This window comes from Peromyscus eremicus, chromosome 11 (assembly GCF_949786415.1).
Source record: "Peromyscus eremicus chromosome 11, PerEre_H2_v1, whole genome shotgun sequence".
Taxonomy (NCBI): Eukaryota; Metazoa; Chordata; class Mammalia; order Rodentia; family Cricetidae; genus Peromyscus; species Peromyscus eremicus.
In genome coordinates this window covers 75,774,159-75,790,016 of record NC_081427.1, presented here as the reverse complement: position 1 = coordinate 75,790,016, position 15,858 = coordinate 75,774,159, and the positions used below count along the sequence as shown (strand labels likewise).

Here is a 15,858-nt window from a genome sequence, read left to right as displayed (position 1 = left end):
AGGAGCCATATCCTAATAGTACACTGATATTAGTTGCTTCATATTTATCAAGCTCACCTTCGGTTCTGCTGATTTTTCTGACACCATCTTCTCATTTGATCTGGAAACTGCTTTTTCTTTATGAGCATGCTTACTTCCTGTATCTGATGCATGCTTGGGAAGGTTTTGGGGCTGAAAGCACACACATATATTATTAACATGATGGTGGTTTAAAACAGCTCAAATATTTTTCTTTATAGAATAAGGGCTGTATATAACAGTTGTGCTTTTTGCAGTTGTGAACTGAACAAATATCAATCAGTGTGAAATAAATGCCATTGTACTTTACGTACAAAATCTGAAATATTGCAATTCCTCCCAAAACTATCATTAAGAATCACTGAACATGCCAGGCCATGGTAACACACACCTTTAATCCTAGCACTTGGGAGGCAAGCAGATCTCTATGAGTTCAAGGCCAGCCTGGTTTATAGAGCTAGTTGCAGTACAGTCAAGGATACACAGAGAAAAAACATTATCTTGGGGGGGAGGGGGGATCAATGAACACTGCTATTGCCACACAATGGCGCTGGGTCAGCTGAGTAAACAAGTCAGTCTCACAACAGAAACTGCTACCTACACAGGGTCAAGTCCTAGTGAAAAATGCTTACCTCTGAGCCTTCCTTTGGCTTTCTTTCTTGGGACTTTTTCTCATGAACCACAGATGGCTGTTAATTTCAAAGAAGTAAAAGCTGAATTAATGTATTGGAATCTACTATTTTTATAATTACATTGGCCCACGAACACAATTCAGACTAAACCACTCTGTCCTCAGGAGAAGCTCCAGGCATACACAGTATCACCAGTGACCTGCCAACAGTCTCCATTGATGGCAATTATCAGAAAAAGGAAAACTGAGTCTTTCCTGTAGAAAGATGTCACCAAAGACACACATTTCTCTAAACTCTGGGCTGCTTTGCATATTCCTTAAAACAGATCAGTAGTTGTCAGACTATCTACAAAGGCATCAAAAGATTAAGGTGAGCATTAAGTTTGCTGAGCAGTGATGTGCTCTCTGCCCCCTATGGAAATCATTTGGAAAATTCTCTGTCCATAGGAGATGAAATATGGTCACATCCCCAAAAGTCCAATTCTCTTGACATTTGGTAGATAAACCACAAGCATTGAACTATGGAACAGAAGACAATTTTCACCTAGTTGCTAAATTCTTCCCTCTAGAATCCACTATGCAAAGGCTTCAGTGGGCAGGGCCCACTGACAGACAGTCCCTTTACAGAATCAGATAAGCCTTACCTTTCACCCCATGGCCCTATCTATGTGTCTCTGCTTCCATGTTCCACTCAGGTCTCTGCCCTACAGAAAACCCTGTGGTCTTATCTAAGTATTTGCTTACACAGTTGAAAGAGTGAAGTGCAGCACCACACTGAAGACAAAGATGTGCTGCTGCTGGCACTCTGGAATCACCTTTCTATGGAGGCAGAATGACTTTCAGAATGGACAGCCAGGGAGGCAAGAATAGTTGTTCCCAGGGGAAAGGGCTTGAGTGACTCATAACATCTCCACAATCCCAGAGAAGACTGTCAAGATTAATTCACTCTCTGTCATCAAAAGATGTAGGGCAGGTTCAGCACACTGCTCCTAGTGTTTGAAGGTACCTCTAACTTGCACTGTCCTTTATCCTTTTAAAATATTAGTGTGTGTGTGCATGTGAGTGTACATGTGTGTACATGCATATGTGCCTGGGTGAGTATGTTGTGTGTGTGTACATGTGTGTGTATGAGTGTGTGAGTGCATATGTGTAAGCATGTGTATATGTGTATAGGTGTATGAATATGCATGTATATGTGTGTGAGTACTTTTTCTGTGTGCATATGTATGCTTGTACACACATGTGTCATGGTAGAGTGGTAGAAGTTAAAAGGCAACTTTCAGGAATTGGTTTTCTCCTTCTGCTGTGGGTTCTGGGGGTTGAATTCAGGTGCTCAGGCTTACATAGCCAGCACCTTTATCTCCAAGGTCATCTCCTCTGCTTGACCTTTCCTCCTTTGTTTCTTTCTTTAAAAATATTCATTAAGATCTAGATTTGAATAAAATAACTTGTGAAATACTTTAGTTTATAAAATATTATATATCTTTTTAACAATGTATGCATTTAATGTTGTAAATATTTTATATGCATTCCAAAAATTTATATTCAACAGAATAGTCAAAGTTATTTAAATTAGCTGACAAATCCCTTTACACATATAGGAAACTACTAATTCATTGTTATTAAAAAAGGGTCAGAAAAATTCACTCACAGACTTAAATTACTTACCTTACTTGATTGTGACTTCTCAGACTCTGTTTTCACAGCCTAAATTAAATAAAAAAAGAAAAGAGAAGTTAAAAAATAACAATGGAGATACTTTACTAAGATTGTAATAAGTTTTCTTCAACTAAGTAATTTTGCTATTATTATCAATATAAAATTTATGACTTAAGTTGATCACTCACTTCAGCTATTACTAGTCATAAGGCAAATAACACTTTATTTCTTGTTGTGTGTATGAAGGATATACAAAGAGTTTTACTAATAACATTGTAGTAAACACGGAAGCAACATAAAACGTAAGTCTTCCTCCTTCAAATCCAAGGGCTGTCCTTCCAAGTTACTAATGTAATTTTTTTTTTATCATTGAAATCCTTACCATAGATTGGGTTCAAAGTATTAAAGAGTAGGGTGGTGGCAGCCCCGAGGCACAGAGAGCAGAGCAGTTATTTTTAGTACCAGCATGTGCTTAATGGTTAAGCCTAGAGGAAGCCTGTGATGGAGTCATGCTGTTACAGATGACTGTGGACTGGAATTACAGTGTGTGCTGAGAGGATGAAGTGACTAGTAAACAGAACTGCCAGGCACAAGTGAACCACATCACCTGTTTTCTGTGCCTTTTCTTGTCAGGCAGATGAGGTCCTTCCATTTGTTTGCATTCTGGAATGGCCTAATAGAAGAGCATATCCCCAAGAGTGATTTTATTTGTATCTGACAATCTACATAATGGGCCAAAATGTTCATTCAAGATCCATTCTTCTAGCCTAACATATCTCCTCCACAAATACATATCTAAATCTTACGGGATTTAGGCACATAAACACCTGGTACCAAGCAAGTCTTTCAGGTTGTATATGTTTTTTCATGAGGATTTCATCTATAAAATTAATTTTTACAGTTACATCTTTGTGTAAACTATTATATTTCTATCTGTATTTCCCATGTTTGACTATGACCAAAAAAAAAAAAGCCACAAGTGTCATTATCAGCTTTATGAAATTCCATCCATAGTTTTAAAAACAAATTGGTAAATTATGTGTTATATTCCTGAGTGTAGAACTGTATTCTAAAGTTCTAAGCATGCTTCTAAAGGGCTTCTTGGTGCAATATTTTACAGACTTTTAACCAGCTAAAGGTGACCTGTCCATAAATGCATACAACCAACACTGATGGAGGCAAGGTAGAAATCAGAACTTGATTCCTTTTTATAGACATTCCAAGGCAGTGACCACAAATCAGTCCCAATGTCTCCCGTAGCCTTTTCCCTTTTGGCTGCTTGAAGATGTCCACAAAACTTCAATTTAAATTGTATTATTTGAAGAAGCTAAGTAAAATACTGTTTTAATTTATCATGTCTGATGCTTTGTTGGTGAAGGTACAGTCATCTTCATGAAATGCCTCCTAGTTACACCAGTATTCCTATTGTTTGGGGGGAAAATAAGTTTATTATTAAATGTTTCTGAAGAAATTTGGGGTTCTTTCACACTGTGTCTTTGCTGATGAATTTTTGTTTGCATTCCTCTGTGAATGTTAGTTTGCACAAATGTAATTTATTAAATAATTTACAAAGGCTAGCATTATCATAATTAAAATTTATTAAAAGCTTCAAATTCACAATTTGGTAATCAAGATATTGCTTGGGAAACCTTTAAACTACAATTAACACTGTGTATTCAGACTTAGAAAACTTTTAATATAATGTACATTTAAATCAATAATCACAACAATGATTTTTGGTAGTAATGGTGCCAAAGTTAATCCTAATGGGACAAATAATACATTAGGGCCTACCCATCAGATCACAGTTACCAGGAGTTTTCCTAAGTTCAACTCACCACTCAATTGTTATGGGCCATGACTCACAGAGACAATATTATTATCATACCTCTTTTCAGTAAATAATTCAAGATCTAAAACAAATAAGTGCCCAAAAGGAGTGAGTGATGGAGCTGGAGTTGTGTATTTAGTCACAGGGCTTCATGGTCTCTCTTCATGGCCAGCAGTTCACTCACAGTGGGCATTGGCTTGGGGACAGGCACTGTTCACCATTTGTTTCCTTATGCAGTCCTCTGAAATGGGTGCTATTATCCTTTTTCTTCACATTGTTCAGATAAGGGAACTGAAGCAAAGAGGGACTGTGCAGTACCATACTGGTAAAGAAACAACATTCTCTGATGTGCTGTCTGGCTCCAATGTCCATGAAGCACAGATTGTCAGGAATTTCATCATGACTACAACTTATCTGACCTTTCATCCTACAATCAATGGTATGAAAACCAATCTAACATTCCAGGGCAAGAAATACAGAACACAAGTCTAGACACACAATCTTCTTCATATATAGTCTGGCCTACTTGAAAAATGTAAACAAGACAAGGATTTGTAATTACTATATCCCTGAATTAGCATATTTTCATTAAAAGCTCAAAGTATTTGCAGACATGAACCTATAAAACTCAAGATCCAGACATCTCCAATAAGAGGCTACTACAATCATCACTGCATAATCATGAGAAACAGCAGAAGCAGTGAAGATTTGATGATTGAGAGCTGTGTGACTGAAATACACCAAGGAAAGAAAATAGAGAACAAAACTAGTTTAAACCAGTCAATGGTAATACTTCATCACATGGGTCTCATTCTTTGTCCCAAGCCCTCTTTTCCTCTCCTATGTTCCTTCCTTCTTCCAAGGTTTTGTTTGTTTTGACTGCCAGGAATAAGCATGATTGATGACTTGTGATGCACGAGGATTGCTGATACATGCTCTGGAAACCATGGGACCTGGAAATAAGCACTAGCCCTCAGGCTGCAACATGTGATCCCACCTGAGCAGTGGCTACATGAACCAAAACAATAGAAACAGCTCATATATCTGTCTTTCCTAGCCTCTGATGACAAATCTAATGGGGTTTCATTTTGCATTTTGTTTTGTATATGCTTCTTCTTTAGTCTTTTAAGATTAAGATAGATTGAAGCAGCTAGGGACATCCCTCAAAAGTATACTATGTAGTTGCTTGCATACATGAAGCTTCAAGGTCTTTTGTTCAATCCCCAACACTACAAATATATGTATGCATATTTGTATAAATGATTTTTAAAAATAATTGAACAAATGACAACTAATTAGTTACTGATAGTATAGTTAATATTTTAATATGATTAGGAAATCAATATAAAATACTAAATAAATACCAATATCAAATACTAAATAAAACAGTCAGGAAAATACAAAATTTAAAGCTAAACTTTATAAAACTTAGGTAAATGGACACTCTCAGATATTTGCACGGTTCTAATTCAAGATAAGGCAAGAGGATCCCTGGTAGTAACTTCTGCTGCTACATCCCCTGGAAAAGGAGACAGACTGCTGAGGCAGCATAGTGACAGGGGACACAGACAGCAAACGTAAGCTGGAAGCTGTAGATAGAGCAATTTGATAATAATGGAACTGGGAGTTCTTAATGCAGTCAAATATGGGAATACACAAACAAACAAGTTGAGAACACTTTGCAAATGCCTCCTTTTTAATTTCTACCATTAAATAGTTCTAAGAAACAGCTTGAGTCACAGTAACTAAGGTGGAGACACTAAGGCACCTTCAGTCATCTGTCAGAACTGGATTCACCCTATGCAGCAACTATACTTCTTTTATTCTTCTGAAATTCCAAGGAATAAATATAAAAATAAATACCTAAGAGAGCTCTAAGGAGTTTTTCATAGAGACAATACTCTCCTCCATGACCCACATATCAGAAAGCATCTCAAACCATCAGTATCCTGTTCTTTTGCTTCTGTGGTCACTTAGTATAAGCTTTTTCTATTCTAAATGTCTACCAAAATATTACAACTGTTACCAAAAAGAGGGAATCCCTATTCATTCAGTTCCAGAGGAATATACTCAGAAAGATTATCTCCTTGCTCTTGAAAAACGTAATCAAAGGCAAAAAACTCCAACAGTGACACTTTTGAAAGATTCTGAAACAATAGAAATCTCTTAGAGGAAAATTTGCACAAGATTCCAACTCAGGAAGAAGCTGCTGACTTCCAGAGTGTGAGCTTCCTAAGCTAAGGAACCCATCTGTCAACAAGCATATTGTTCACAATCAACTTAAAGTGCATTTGCTCAGGCTTCCCCTTGAATGTTCTTTACCTTAGCTTCTGTGGTACTCATACCGGGAAACTTGCTGACTGCAGCAGATGAAGCTGGCACCTAGAAAGGAAACAAAAAGTCAGACTTGCCATAATCCCCCCTGTACTGGCTGGTTTGTGTATCACCTTGACACAAGCTATAGAGTCATCAGAGAAAAGAGCCTCAGCTGAGGAAATGCCTCCTTAAGATCTAGCTGTAAGGCATTTTCTCATTTAATGATCAATGGAGGAGGGCCCAGCCAACCTGAGTTTTCTCAGGTCCTCTCAGGCCCTGTGGTCCTGCCTGGCCCTACAGTCCTGCAGTCGCTTATAAAATAATCACTCAAATGATTAATATTATTTACAAACTGTATGACCTATGGTGGGCTTCTTCCTTGCTAGCTCTCTCATCTTAAATTTACCCATTTCTATTAATCTATGTTTTACCACATGGCCATGGCATTACTGGTCTGTTGGCATCTTGCTTCTCCTTCAGTGGAAGCTGGCATCTCTCCAGACTCCACCTTTCTCTTTCTTGTCTCTCTCCTTGGATTTCCTACCTGAACCTAAGCTGCTTGGCCAAAGCAGCTTATTTATTAACCAATGAGAACAACATATATTCACACCATACATAAAGATCTCCCCCAGCAGCCATCCCTGGGCTGCTGGTCCTAGGTTCTATAAGAAGGTGGGCTGAACAAGCCATGGGAAGCAAGCCAGTAAGCAGCTGCTATTAATAACCTCTGCATCAGCTCCTGCTTCTGGGATCATACTCTGAGTTCCTGTTCTGACTTCCTTCAATGATGAACAGCAATGCTGAAGTGTAAGCCTAATAAACCCTTTCCACCCCAACTTGCTTTTCGTCATAGTGTTTTGTCACATCAATAGAAACCCTAACTAAGACACCTACTTAAAATTATCCTCAGCTTTTCTTTACACTGCCCCTAACTTTCCACCTTGGTTTCGCCTAGTTTATTGTATCATGTTCACAACATGTACACAACTCCCAATATGTGTTGCCGGACATGGGATAAAAGTCTGTGACCAGATCAAATGGGCTCAGACTTAGAGTCTGTTATGTGCTACATAATATTAGCCAGTTACTGTGTTTCTGATCTTCAGTTTCCCACACACAACTTTTCTTCAGTAGATAACAATTACCTTGCAAGTTTATATACATTACTGTTTGGTAAATTTGTTATAACTGTCAATACTATTTTTAAAAAGAATGTGCACTTTGACACTTGTTAGAACCCTTTTTAAACTTTGTTTAAATCCTAGCTTGCTCTGTTATTTACTAGCACTGTGACTTTAAGCCTCAGTTTTTCAGATATGTAAAATGGGACATAGTATCTATTTCACAGGTTTTATAAATATTTGCAATAATTGTGTAAAATTTCTGCGACATTATAATGTTAACAAAATTACTAGCACATTATTCCTAACAGGACATAATTTGAGTGTGAAGGAAGCTCCACGTATATTTGAATACTTGGTCCCCAACTAGTACTTTTTTGAGAGCTATGGAACTTTTAGAAATGGACTCTAGCTGGAGGAAGTGGGCCATTAGGATGGCATGGTTAGGGATGGACTGTATCCCCGAACCCACAAGCTAAAATAAACTCTGCTTTCTTTATGTAAATTCTTTCAAATATTGTATCACAGCCATTAGTAACTTATCTATCTATCCATCTATCAACTCTCATCTATCTATCTATCTATCTATCTATTTATCTTCTATATATTATAAAATAGAAGAAACAAGTATGTAACATGAATGGCAATTGTCCTTTTAACGCAATATAAGAAAAAGAAGATGGAAGATGGATATAGAGAGAAAGTTGCTGTATATCTGTCTCATATCAACTCCTCCTTAGAGCACAAGACTTAATAAATAGTCCTCCTTTGGAATGCATGGGGGAGGTGGAGTCCTACAAGTGAATAAACTAAGCAGTGAGTGACACCTGAGCATGTGGATGCAAGTATGGTATTGAGTACTATTCCATTACTTAGCTTGTATCGTTGTGATAATATTAAAATAGGCATTTATCATGTTGGCAAATACCAATCCAGGTTCACTTAAACCTTTTCACATTTGAATTCATTAGGATTTCCAGCTCAGGGATCCATCTGGGAAAAAGCTGTCTACTTAACCAATCCACTGTCAGTAATTAGTTGTGACTATCAGGAAGATTGAAAAGTCTATAATGTGGGTCTCACTCTGTCTCCAATATCTGGCCCAGAGCCACTTCAGAAGCTATATTAAGAGCAGCATAAGCCTGTCACTGCTCTTCTCCCACTCACATTCCCATTCAAGGGGATGTTAGTATGACTCTGTTACTATCTGTTGCCCATGACCAAAATCACTTTCCCACAGACATCAACTAACACTATAGTTGAACTATGGTAACTTACAGATAGAAGACCACAGTTTTAGCACACTGACTTTTTGAACAAAGTCATATGAACTTACTCATTTCTAAGCACTCTTAGGTAGCAATCAGGTGTGTCTTTCAACAGCATGAGCATACACACACACACACACACACACACACACACACACACACACATTTATTTAAATGTTAATATTATTATTATTTATTTTATTTGTATGAGTATTTTCTTGCATGTAAGTATTTGCTATGTGCAAGCCTAGTGTCCAGTGGAAGTCAGAAAAGAATATCATGATCCCTGGTACTGGAATTGTGAACCACCATGGGTGTGCTTAGAATTGGACCAGGATACTCTGCAAGGGTACCAAGTACTCTTATCCATGTAACCATCTCTCCAGCCCATCAAATATTAATTTTTAAACATATAATTTATTAAACTGTTTATAAAATCATATATCTTCTGGTTATTCCTGCCTGACTAATAATCCCTGAAAGTGAGCCTCATGTCCAATAATGGAGACACTCAAAGGCCCACCAAGAATAATCAAACCTCTCCATATAGCAGCTACAAATAAGTATGGTCATAACAGGATTTTAGCTTAAGGCATTGGCTCCACCTGTCCTCATCATGGAGTCCTCCATGGAAGTTTCACATTAAGACATGTCAGGTTTTCTAAAACTGAAATACAAATGCTGATTCCTGGGGACTGGGGGCAAGGGGAAATGATGCTATCCCATTATTGACCTGCTCAACTCTGGGTTATTGCATCTTGTTCAGCTCTTATTCTAGAAGTGAAGGTAAAGAATGTTTAATGTTTATTATCTCATGTAAAGGACTGAATATGCTTTCATTTTGTACCACTTGAGTTGCCAAGCATGAATGTAAATAATGAGTAAAAAGTTATGAAAAGTTAACTCCTAGATCTTTAAAGAATGTGAACCTTAGCAATGAATGACCTTGTTAAAGACTAACATATAGACTTTAAACAGATGAGAAAATGGAATCTCATGTCCAGGGGTCACCACAGTTTACTGGTTCCTTCATTTTATGTGGAAAAAATGTGTGTACCTCTGTAAAGTTCTGGGGATACTGTGGTGAGATAGATAGATATGCCTCTGAAATACCTTTTCATGGTTGGCAAGAGTTAAACAATCACTCCAGCAAATCAGAGTCTCATGAAAACTCCGACCATGAAACCAGAGCAGAGGACTGCTGAGACAGGTGATTCTGAAGGTATGACAGATTATATGGTGGCATAGGACAAGGAGGAACCACAAAGGCAAAAGGCCAGTGTGATGGTTTGAATAGGTATGGCCCCCACAGACTCATGTGTTTGAATGCTTGGCCCACGGGGAGTAGCACTCTTAGGAATTGTGGCCTTGTTGGAGTAGGTGTGGTCTTGTTGGAGGAAGTGTGTCATTATGAGGCCTCATATATGCTCAAGCTGCATACACAGTCACTTCTACTGCCTGGGATCAAGTTGTACAACTCTCAGCTCCTTCTCCAGCACCATTTCTCTTTGTACACTACTGTGATAACAGACTAATGTAAGCCAGCAAATTAAATGTTTTCCTTTATAAGAGTTGCTGTGGTGATGGTATCTCTTCACAGGAATAGAAACTCAAACTAAGACACCCAGGGAGATGCATCCTTAAATAAGGCATGCATAGCTGTATATGTCAGCTATGCCATATACTAATGCCAAGTCCACCTGTGTCCCTGTACTGCAATGCTTAGCACCATTGGTCCTCGGAATGTCAAGGGGCTGCCAGTTTTCAAGTATTCCCATACACTGAAATGCCTCCATGGAGCTAGCACTGGGTGTCAGACCACATTGCAGCTGAAACAACACTTGCCCTTCCAAATATCCAAGGAAATTTCCTAGTACCCAGAGTAGTACTAATTCTTTATAATATGAGCTAAGGCAAAATCAGAGTAACAAGCATCAGAGAAATGCCCTGATAAAAATAATGCACCATCCTCCCATTCAAGAGCCATTATTTAAAAAGCACTGCTCCAGGAGTTGAGAATACACAGACAAAATCACGTCCTTGAGGAGTTGAGTCTAGTGAGGCAAAATAATCACCAAGGTTTGTCACATAACTTAGGTGATTTAGCAGAAGTGTTAAGAATTTTCTCATAGGATATGACAAATGTTTGATTTTTAAATAAAGTTCAGGTCGAACTCAAGCTTGTTATGAGGCTTCATGAGAAGAGAAGACCATTTGTAAAGGTAGAGTAGATTTTTGTCCCTGAGAGCCCTTGAAAATTCTGATAAATGGGAAAAGGTGGGAGAGTAGGGCGTCTGATAAAGGGATGGACTTCTGTAATGATCTTTTATCCATTGTGTTGACGTTAAATCCAGTTAAAAGAAAAATTATTCCCTCAGCTCTTTACTTCTCTGGCTACAGAACAGAGACCTAACTTAACGTTTGTCTGCCAGAGGCACTTGGCTTCTTTTCAGGCATGTTCACGTCTTCCGTTATCCTCACTACCTCTGCTGGAGCCAGCCAGGCTCACTTCAATCTCTCCTCACCTCTGCCTGCTGATTCAGTGTAGAAAAAACAGAGTGGAACATCAGATGTACTAGATTTTCTTCTTCTAAACTAGACCTTGCTTCGTTTTCCAACTAGCAATACCAGCCTTAACATTTCCCCACATGCAGCATTGATGACCCTTCATATTCTTGGGCCTGCCTTTGTTGAAAGTGACCAAGACATCAGGCCCCATGCTTGAGCTCTTCTTTTCCACTTGATAATTCAACAGCAGCTTCATCATGAAACATTGACCCTTTTCACTTATTGGCTGCTGTCACACTGGGAGTCTCAGGTTCTTTCCTCATTCTTCTGATCTGCTTCCTTCTGGAAGCTTCTTTCACCTACTCCATGATCCTTACTACTCACAATCTCATCAGTTACTATGACTTTTAAAATGCTTTCTTAGAATATTGAATTCTCTAGAATTTTAAGTATCTTCTATTGTGAGAGCAATTCACTTTATCTTATCAACAAGCCTGCTTTGTCACGAGACTACCTTAGAAAGAGGAAACTGAGAGAGACTCAGACTAAGATTCCTGCTTTGTCACTTATTTACTCAATTATTGAACTCTTTGGGGCCTCAATTCGACATCTGTAAAATGGGCATATCACCCGTTGGCTTTGGACTTGCAAGAAATTTATCCCATTCAGAATCATCTGTATTCAGAATGAGTGTTGGTTGTCAACCTCCTACCATTTCATTTTTTTTTTTTTCATTTCTACTGCCAAACACACTCCTGGTCTAGTCACCCACACCAGCACTTAGATTATTCCAAGGTTCCTCTAATAGTTTCTGGGCTTTGTTCTCTCCCACCTGCATCCCTCCCTATTCCAATTTATCTCTCAATCCTTTTGATCTAACTAATGTTTCCAAAATAAATAAGTCATCCTATTTCCACACTAATAATATCAATAGTCTTCTAATATATGTTGGATATAGTTCAGTGCTTTCTGTCTTTTTGAAGTTCTGCATTATTTGATCTGTTTAGTCATTCATTCTCTTACTATGACTCCCTACCCTGTATTCCCTCACACCAGAATGGAGTCCTTATCATCTCATCAGAATCTTAGCAGATAGTCCTATGCTCTAATTCATAGTGCAATGGGAGAAATCTAGCTTTAAGACTGCTTGGTGGAATACAGCTGACAATTCAATGCATGCACAAACTCAAGCAAGTTATTTAGCCACTCCGTGACTCAGTTTCCTCAGAGGCAAAATGAGAATAGTTATAATTTTTATTAGTTAAAGCATTTTGAAAACTGTTTTAAGGGTAAGCTAAGGTATTTGAATGAATGATGACTGGTAAATAGCAACCGCTTTAAAATCACTACTTATTGTCAAAGCTTCAGCATCATGCTCCTCCCATCTCAGACCTCTTAGCTCTTCACCATGCCATCCCTAATGCCTAGGAAACCTTTCATAATGGTTCAAGGTATAATCCATAAATTCTATACTTCTCACTTGAAGTGTAATGATATATTCTACACTGGAGGCTGACCCAGCTCTTGTGATGAAATTGGGTCATGATTTATCAATGAAGCTATAGGCCTATCAAGAAACAAGGTATTCTCACTCTTTCCAGTGCCTATTATGGTGCTGAGTACAGGGTAGAAGAAAGGAGCTCAAAAATCATAGGTTAATTGAAGTCTTGATTCCATTTCTAACTGTAAATAATAAACTATAGTTTTAATACATTGGTTTTTTTTAATTTTAGCCTACAACAATTATATAATACGTCATAAGATTTAAGTTTCAGTCTTGGTGGCTTCTTTGTGCCCTGTGCAGAATGTCAGTTAAACCTAAACATCGCCTGACTGCAGGACCAGGTGCTCTATGGGGTTATTATAAGATCTATTTCTATACCCCAAAGCAAAGGGCAATTTGGACAAAACACAAAATACTAAACCCTATATAAATTTAATAAAAAGACTGACAAATCAACACTGATTTTTAACTTTTAAAATTAGCATTACTAGATGTACAAGAAAAAAGTAAGTCATTCATTTCTGATTCACAAACTAGGTTCTTACTTAATAACATGTTTCAACTAATATAAAAGAAATCAGCTGTAACCACAAGATCTCTGAAATAAAGAAGAATGTGCACTGCACAAGGCAGCAGCCAGTCCCATCCCAGGTGGTGTGTACCCTGCCAGTTCCCAAAGCTGGCCAAACAGAAGTTGTTCATTGTGCATTTCTATGAAATCTGTACATCAATAAACACAAATTATTAGTATACAGTTCAAATGCTGCACTGTGTGAACTTTACTGCATGATCTCTAGAAAATTCACCTACAGACTAGAAGAGAAAAGTGTAAAGATAACATATTCTGAACATTTCATCATTTACATGACTACTGTCACTATTTAGTTGTTGAACATCTTAGAAGATGGAGATATAGACAAACAAGCCCCTGAGCCTCTTTGTACAGGACACCTTTAAGAAACACTTAGTAAATGCCTTATTCCCTAGCAAGCGCCTTCTTAGGGAAAGCTACACTCTCTACAAACAGCAATACTGCACCCAGTGAATACGTTTACATGTTTCCTTAATAATGGGTTATTCACTTCAGGGAATGAATATATAGACATTCAGACTTGTTTCCTGTATGCCATGCTGTCATATCATAGCATACATTGGTGTACTGTTAACTATTAAATACAACTGTGCTTTAATAACTGAAATTTCTTGTGGGGTCATTTAAATGAACATAGAGGTTACCAAAATGATGCCTGTAGCTACAGTTTTCCTGTCTGGCCCACAGTCAGGACAAATCTCTCTTACCCGCCAGTCCCACAGCCACTCAGACCCAACCAAGTAAACACACAGAGATTTATATTGCTTATAAACTGTATGGCCTCAGCAGGCTTCTTGTTATCTAGTTCTTATATCTTAAATTAACCTATATCTATTAGTCTATAAGTTGCCACATGGCTCGTGGCTTACTGGTACCTTACATCTCGATTGTCATAGCAGCCACTGGCAGTGTCTCTCCAACTCAGCCTTCCTCTTCCCAGAATTCTCTTCTCTGCTTGTCTCGCCTATACTTCCTGCCTGGCTACTGGCCAATCAGTGTTTTATTTATTAACCAATCAGAGCAACACATTTAACATACAGAGCATCCCACAGCAGATGCCAACAGTAAAAGATTTCTAAACATGAAATGACAAAAAATTAATTCAAACACATAAGAATAATTGTGGGCTCTAGAGCATTAAGATGGAGGGTTTGGGACATATTGAGAGCCTGAAGGGCTCCAGGAAGACCCACTGAAGATCTTTGGCAGGATCCTCCCGATTGGAGGTTGGCAGAGCTCTGCCTAAGTTTCAGGCCTTCTTGGAGTTGAAGATGTAATCTCTCAGCTCACTGCTCCTGCTGCCCTGCCTGCCACTAAGCCATAATGGACTCCTATTACTCTGCAACCATAAGCACAAACAGACTTTCTTCCATTAAAAAGAAGAGGAGGAGGAGGAGGAAAAGAAGAATTAAGAAGAATTGTGAAGTGCCCATCTATGTCACATGATGGGACTTTACTGTGGCCTCGATTCTGAACACACAACATAGCCAATCTGCACTGTGCCTGAGATCACATCATTCAGTGGCAATAAATGCTTCCAGAAGAACCTCAGCTGAGATTGTAGGCTACCATTATATTATGAATCACAGAGGTTTTATTGTACATACAAAGTTTCCTGATTTTAAAGACACATAATGACTTAACTGTGAAAAACAAAGACTTTTAACATTTCCCTCTTTTCATTCCTCAACATGTAAGTATGGAATTGGTTTGAATTGTGTTGTGGTAAAATGTTTGGTTTTCAAAAACTGCTCTTTGAGTTGCTGCCTTGAATTTCACAAAAATACAATTAAGTGAATTTTGGCTTGGGATTAGGACAGAGTTTTCAATAATTTTTTTAAGTAGTCCTACACATCCTTCTGCCATTTTGTGTGAAATAGCATTCTCAGGTCTGGAAAGTATAAAATCAAAACACTGACCAACTACAGACTACACTGAAGATGTTGTATGTCCTTCAGTATCAAGTGTTCAATGAAGATTTAATTCTTAAAGTAGAAATGAACAATCACATCCATCTTATCAGTCTGCAATTTGACTTTTGTCTTTAATGGTAAAATTATGAATATAGCAAATAATTATTTCAAAATAAAATTTCCTCGTTATTTATTATCAGTAAATATTCAAATTGTATACCTATTCTATACACCTTGTATCCAGGGTTATATAAAATTTCTTGTGCTAAAAGGGGTTATTGTGGAAAAGGTTTAAGACACTCCGATTAACAACATATAGTGCTAAATATAATAAAATAGGAATCTGATGACATATAAGCAAATGGTCATTTATAAATGAAGGTGAGCTATCTCAGGGAGAATACAACAGTGTGCTAGCAAGTTGTTTATATTTCAGAGCATAGTATATAACAAGGCTGATCATGGGGTCTGGAGAGATGGTTCAGTGGTTAAGAGCA

The 15,858-nt window shown here is 37.9% G+C and overlaps 1 protein-coding gene across 6 annotated transcripts in view; it reads right to left on the bottom strand.

The window, feature by feature from the left end:
- The window catches only part of Cast (calpastatin), a 97,089-nt gene that overhangs the window by 40,731 nt on the left and 40,500 nt on the right, over window positions 1–15,858 (bottom strand). For 4 of the 6 annotated variants that reach the window (XM_059276600.1, XM_059276599.1, XM_059276601.1 and 1 more), the window contains 5 exons: window positions 6,462–6,521; window positions 2,916–2,981; window positions 2,318–2,356; window positions 651–707; window positions 58–171 (listed from right to left, as the gene is read on the bottom strand). In XM_059276600.1, the coding sequence (XP_059132583.1) occupies window positions 58–171; window positions 651–707; window positions 2,318–2,356; window positions 2,916–2,981; window positions 6,462–6,521 (336 nt within the window). The remainder of the gene's footprint in view (window positions 1–57; window positions 172–650; window positions 708–2,317; window positions 2,357–2,915; window positions 2,982–6,461; window positions 6,522–15,858) is intronic. The other 2 variants (XM_059276602.1, XM_059276604.1) reach the window with 1 other exon arrangement.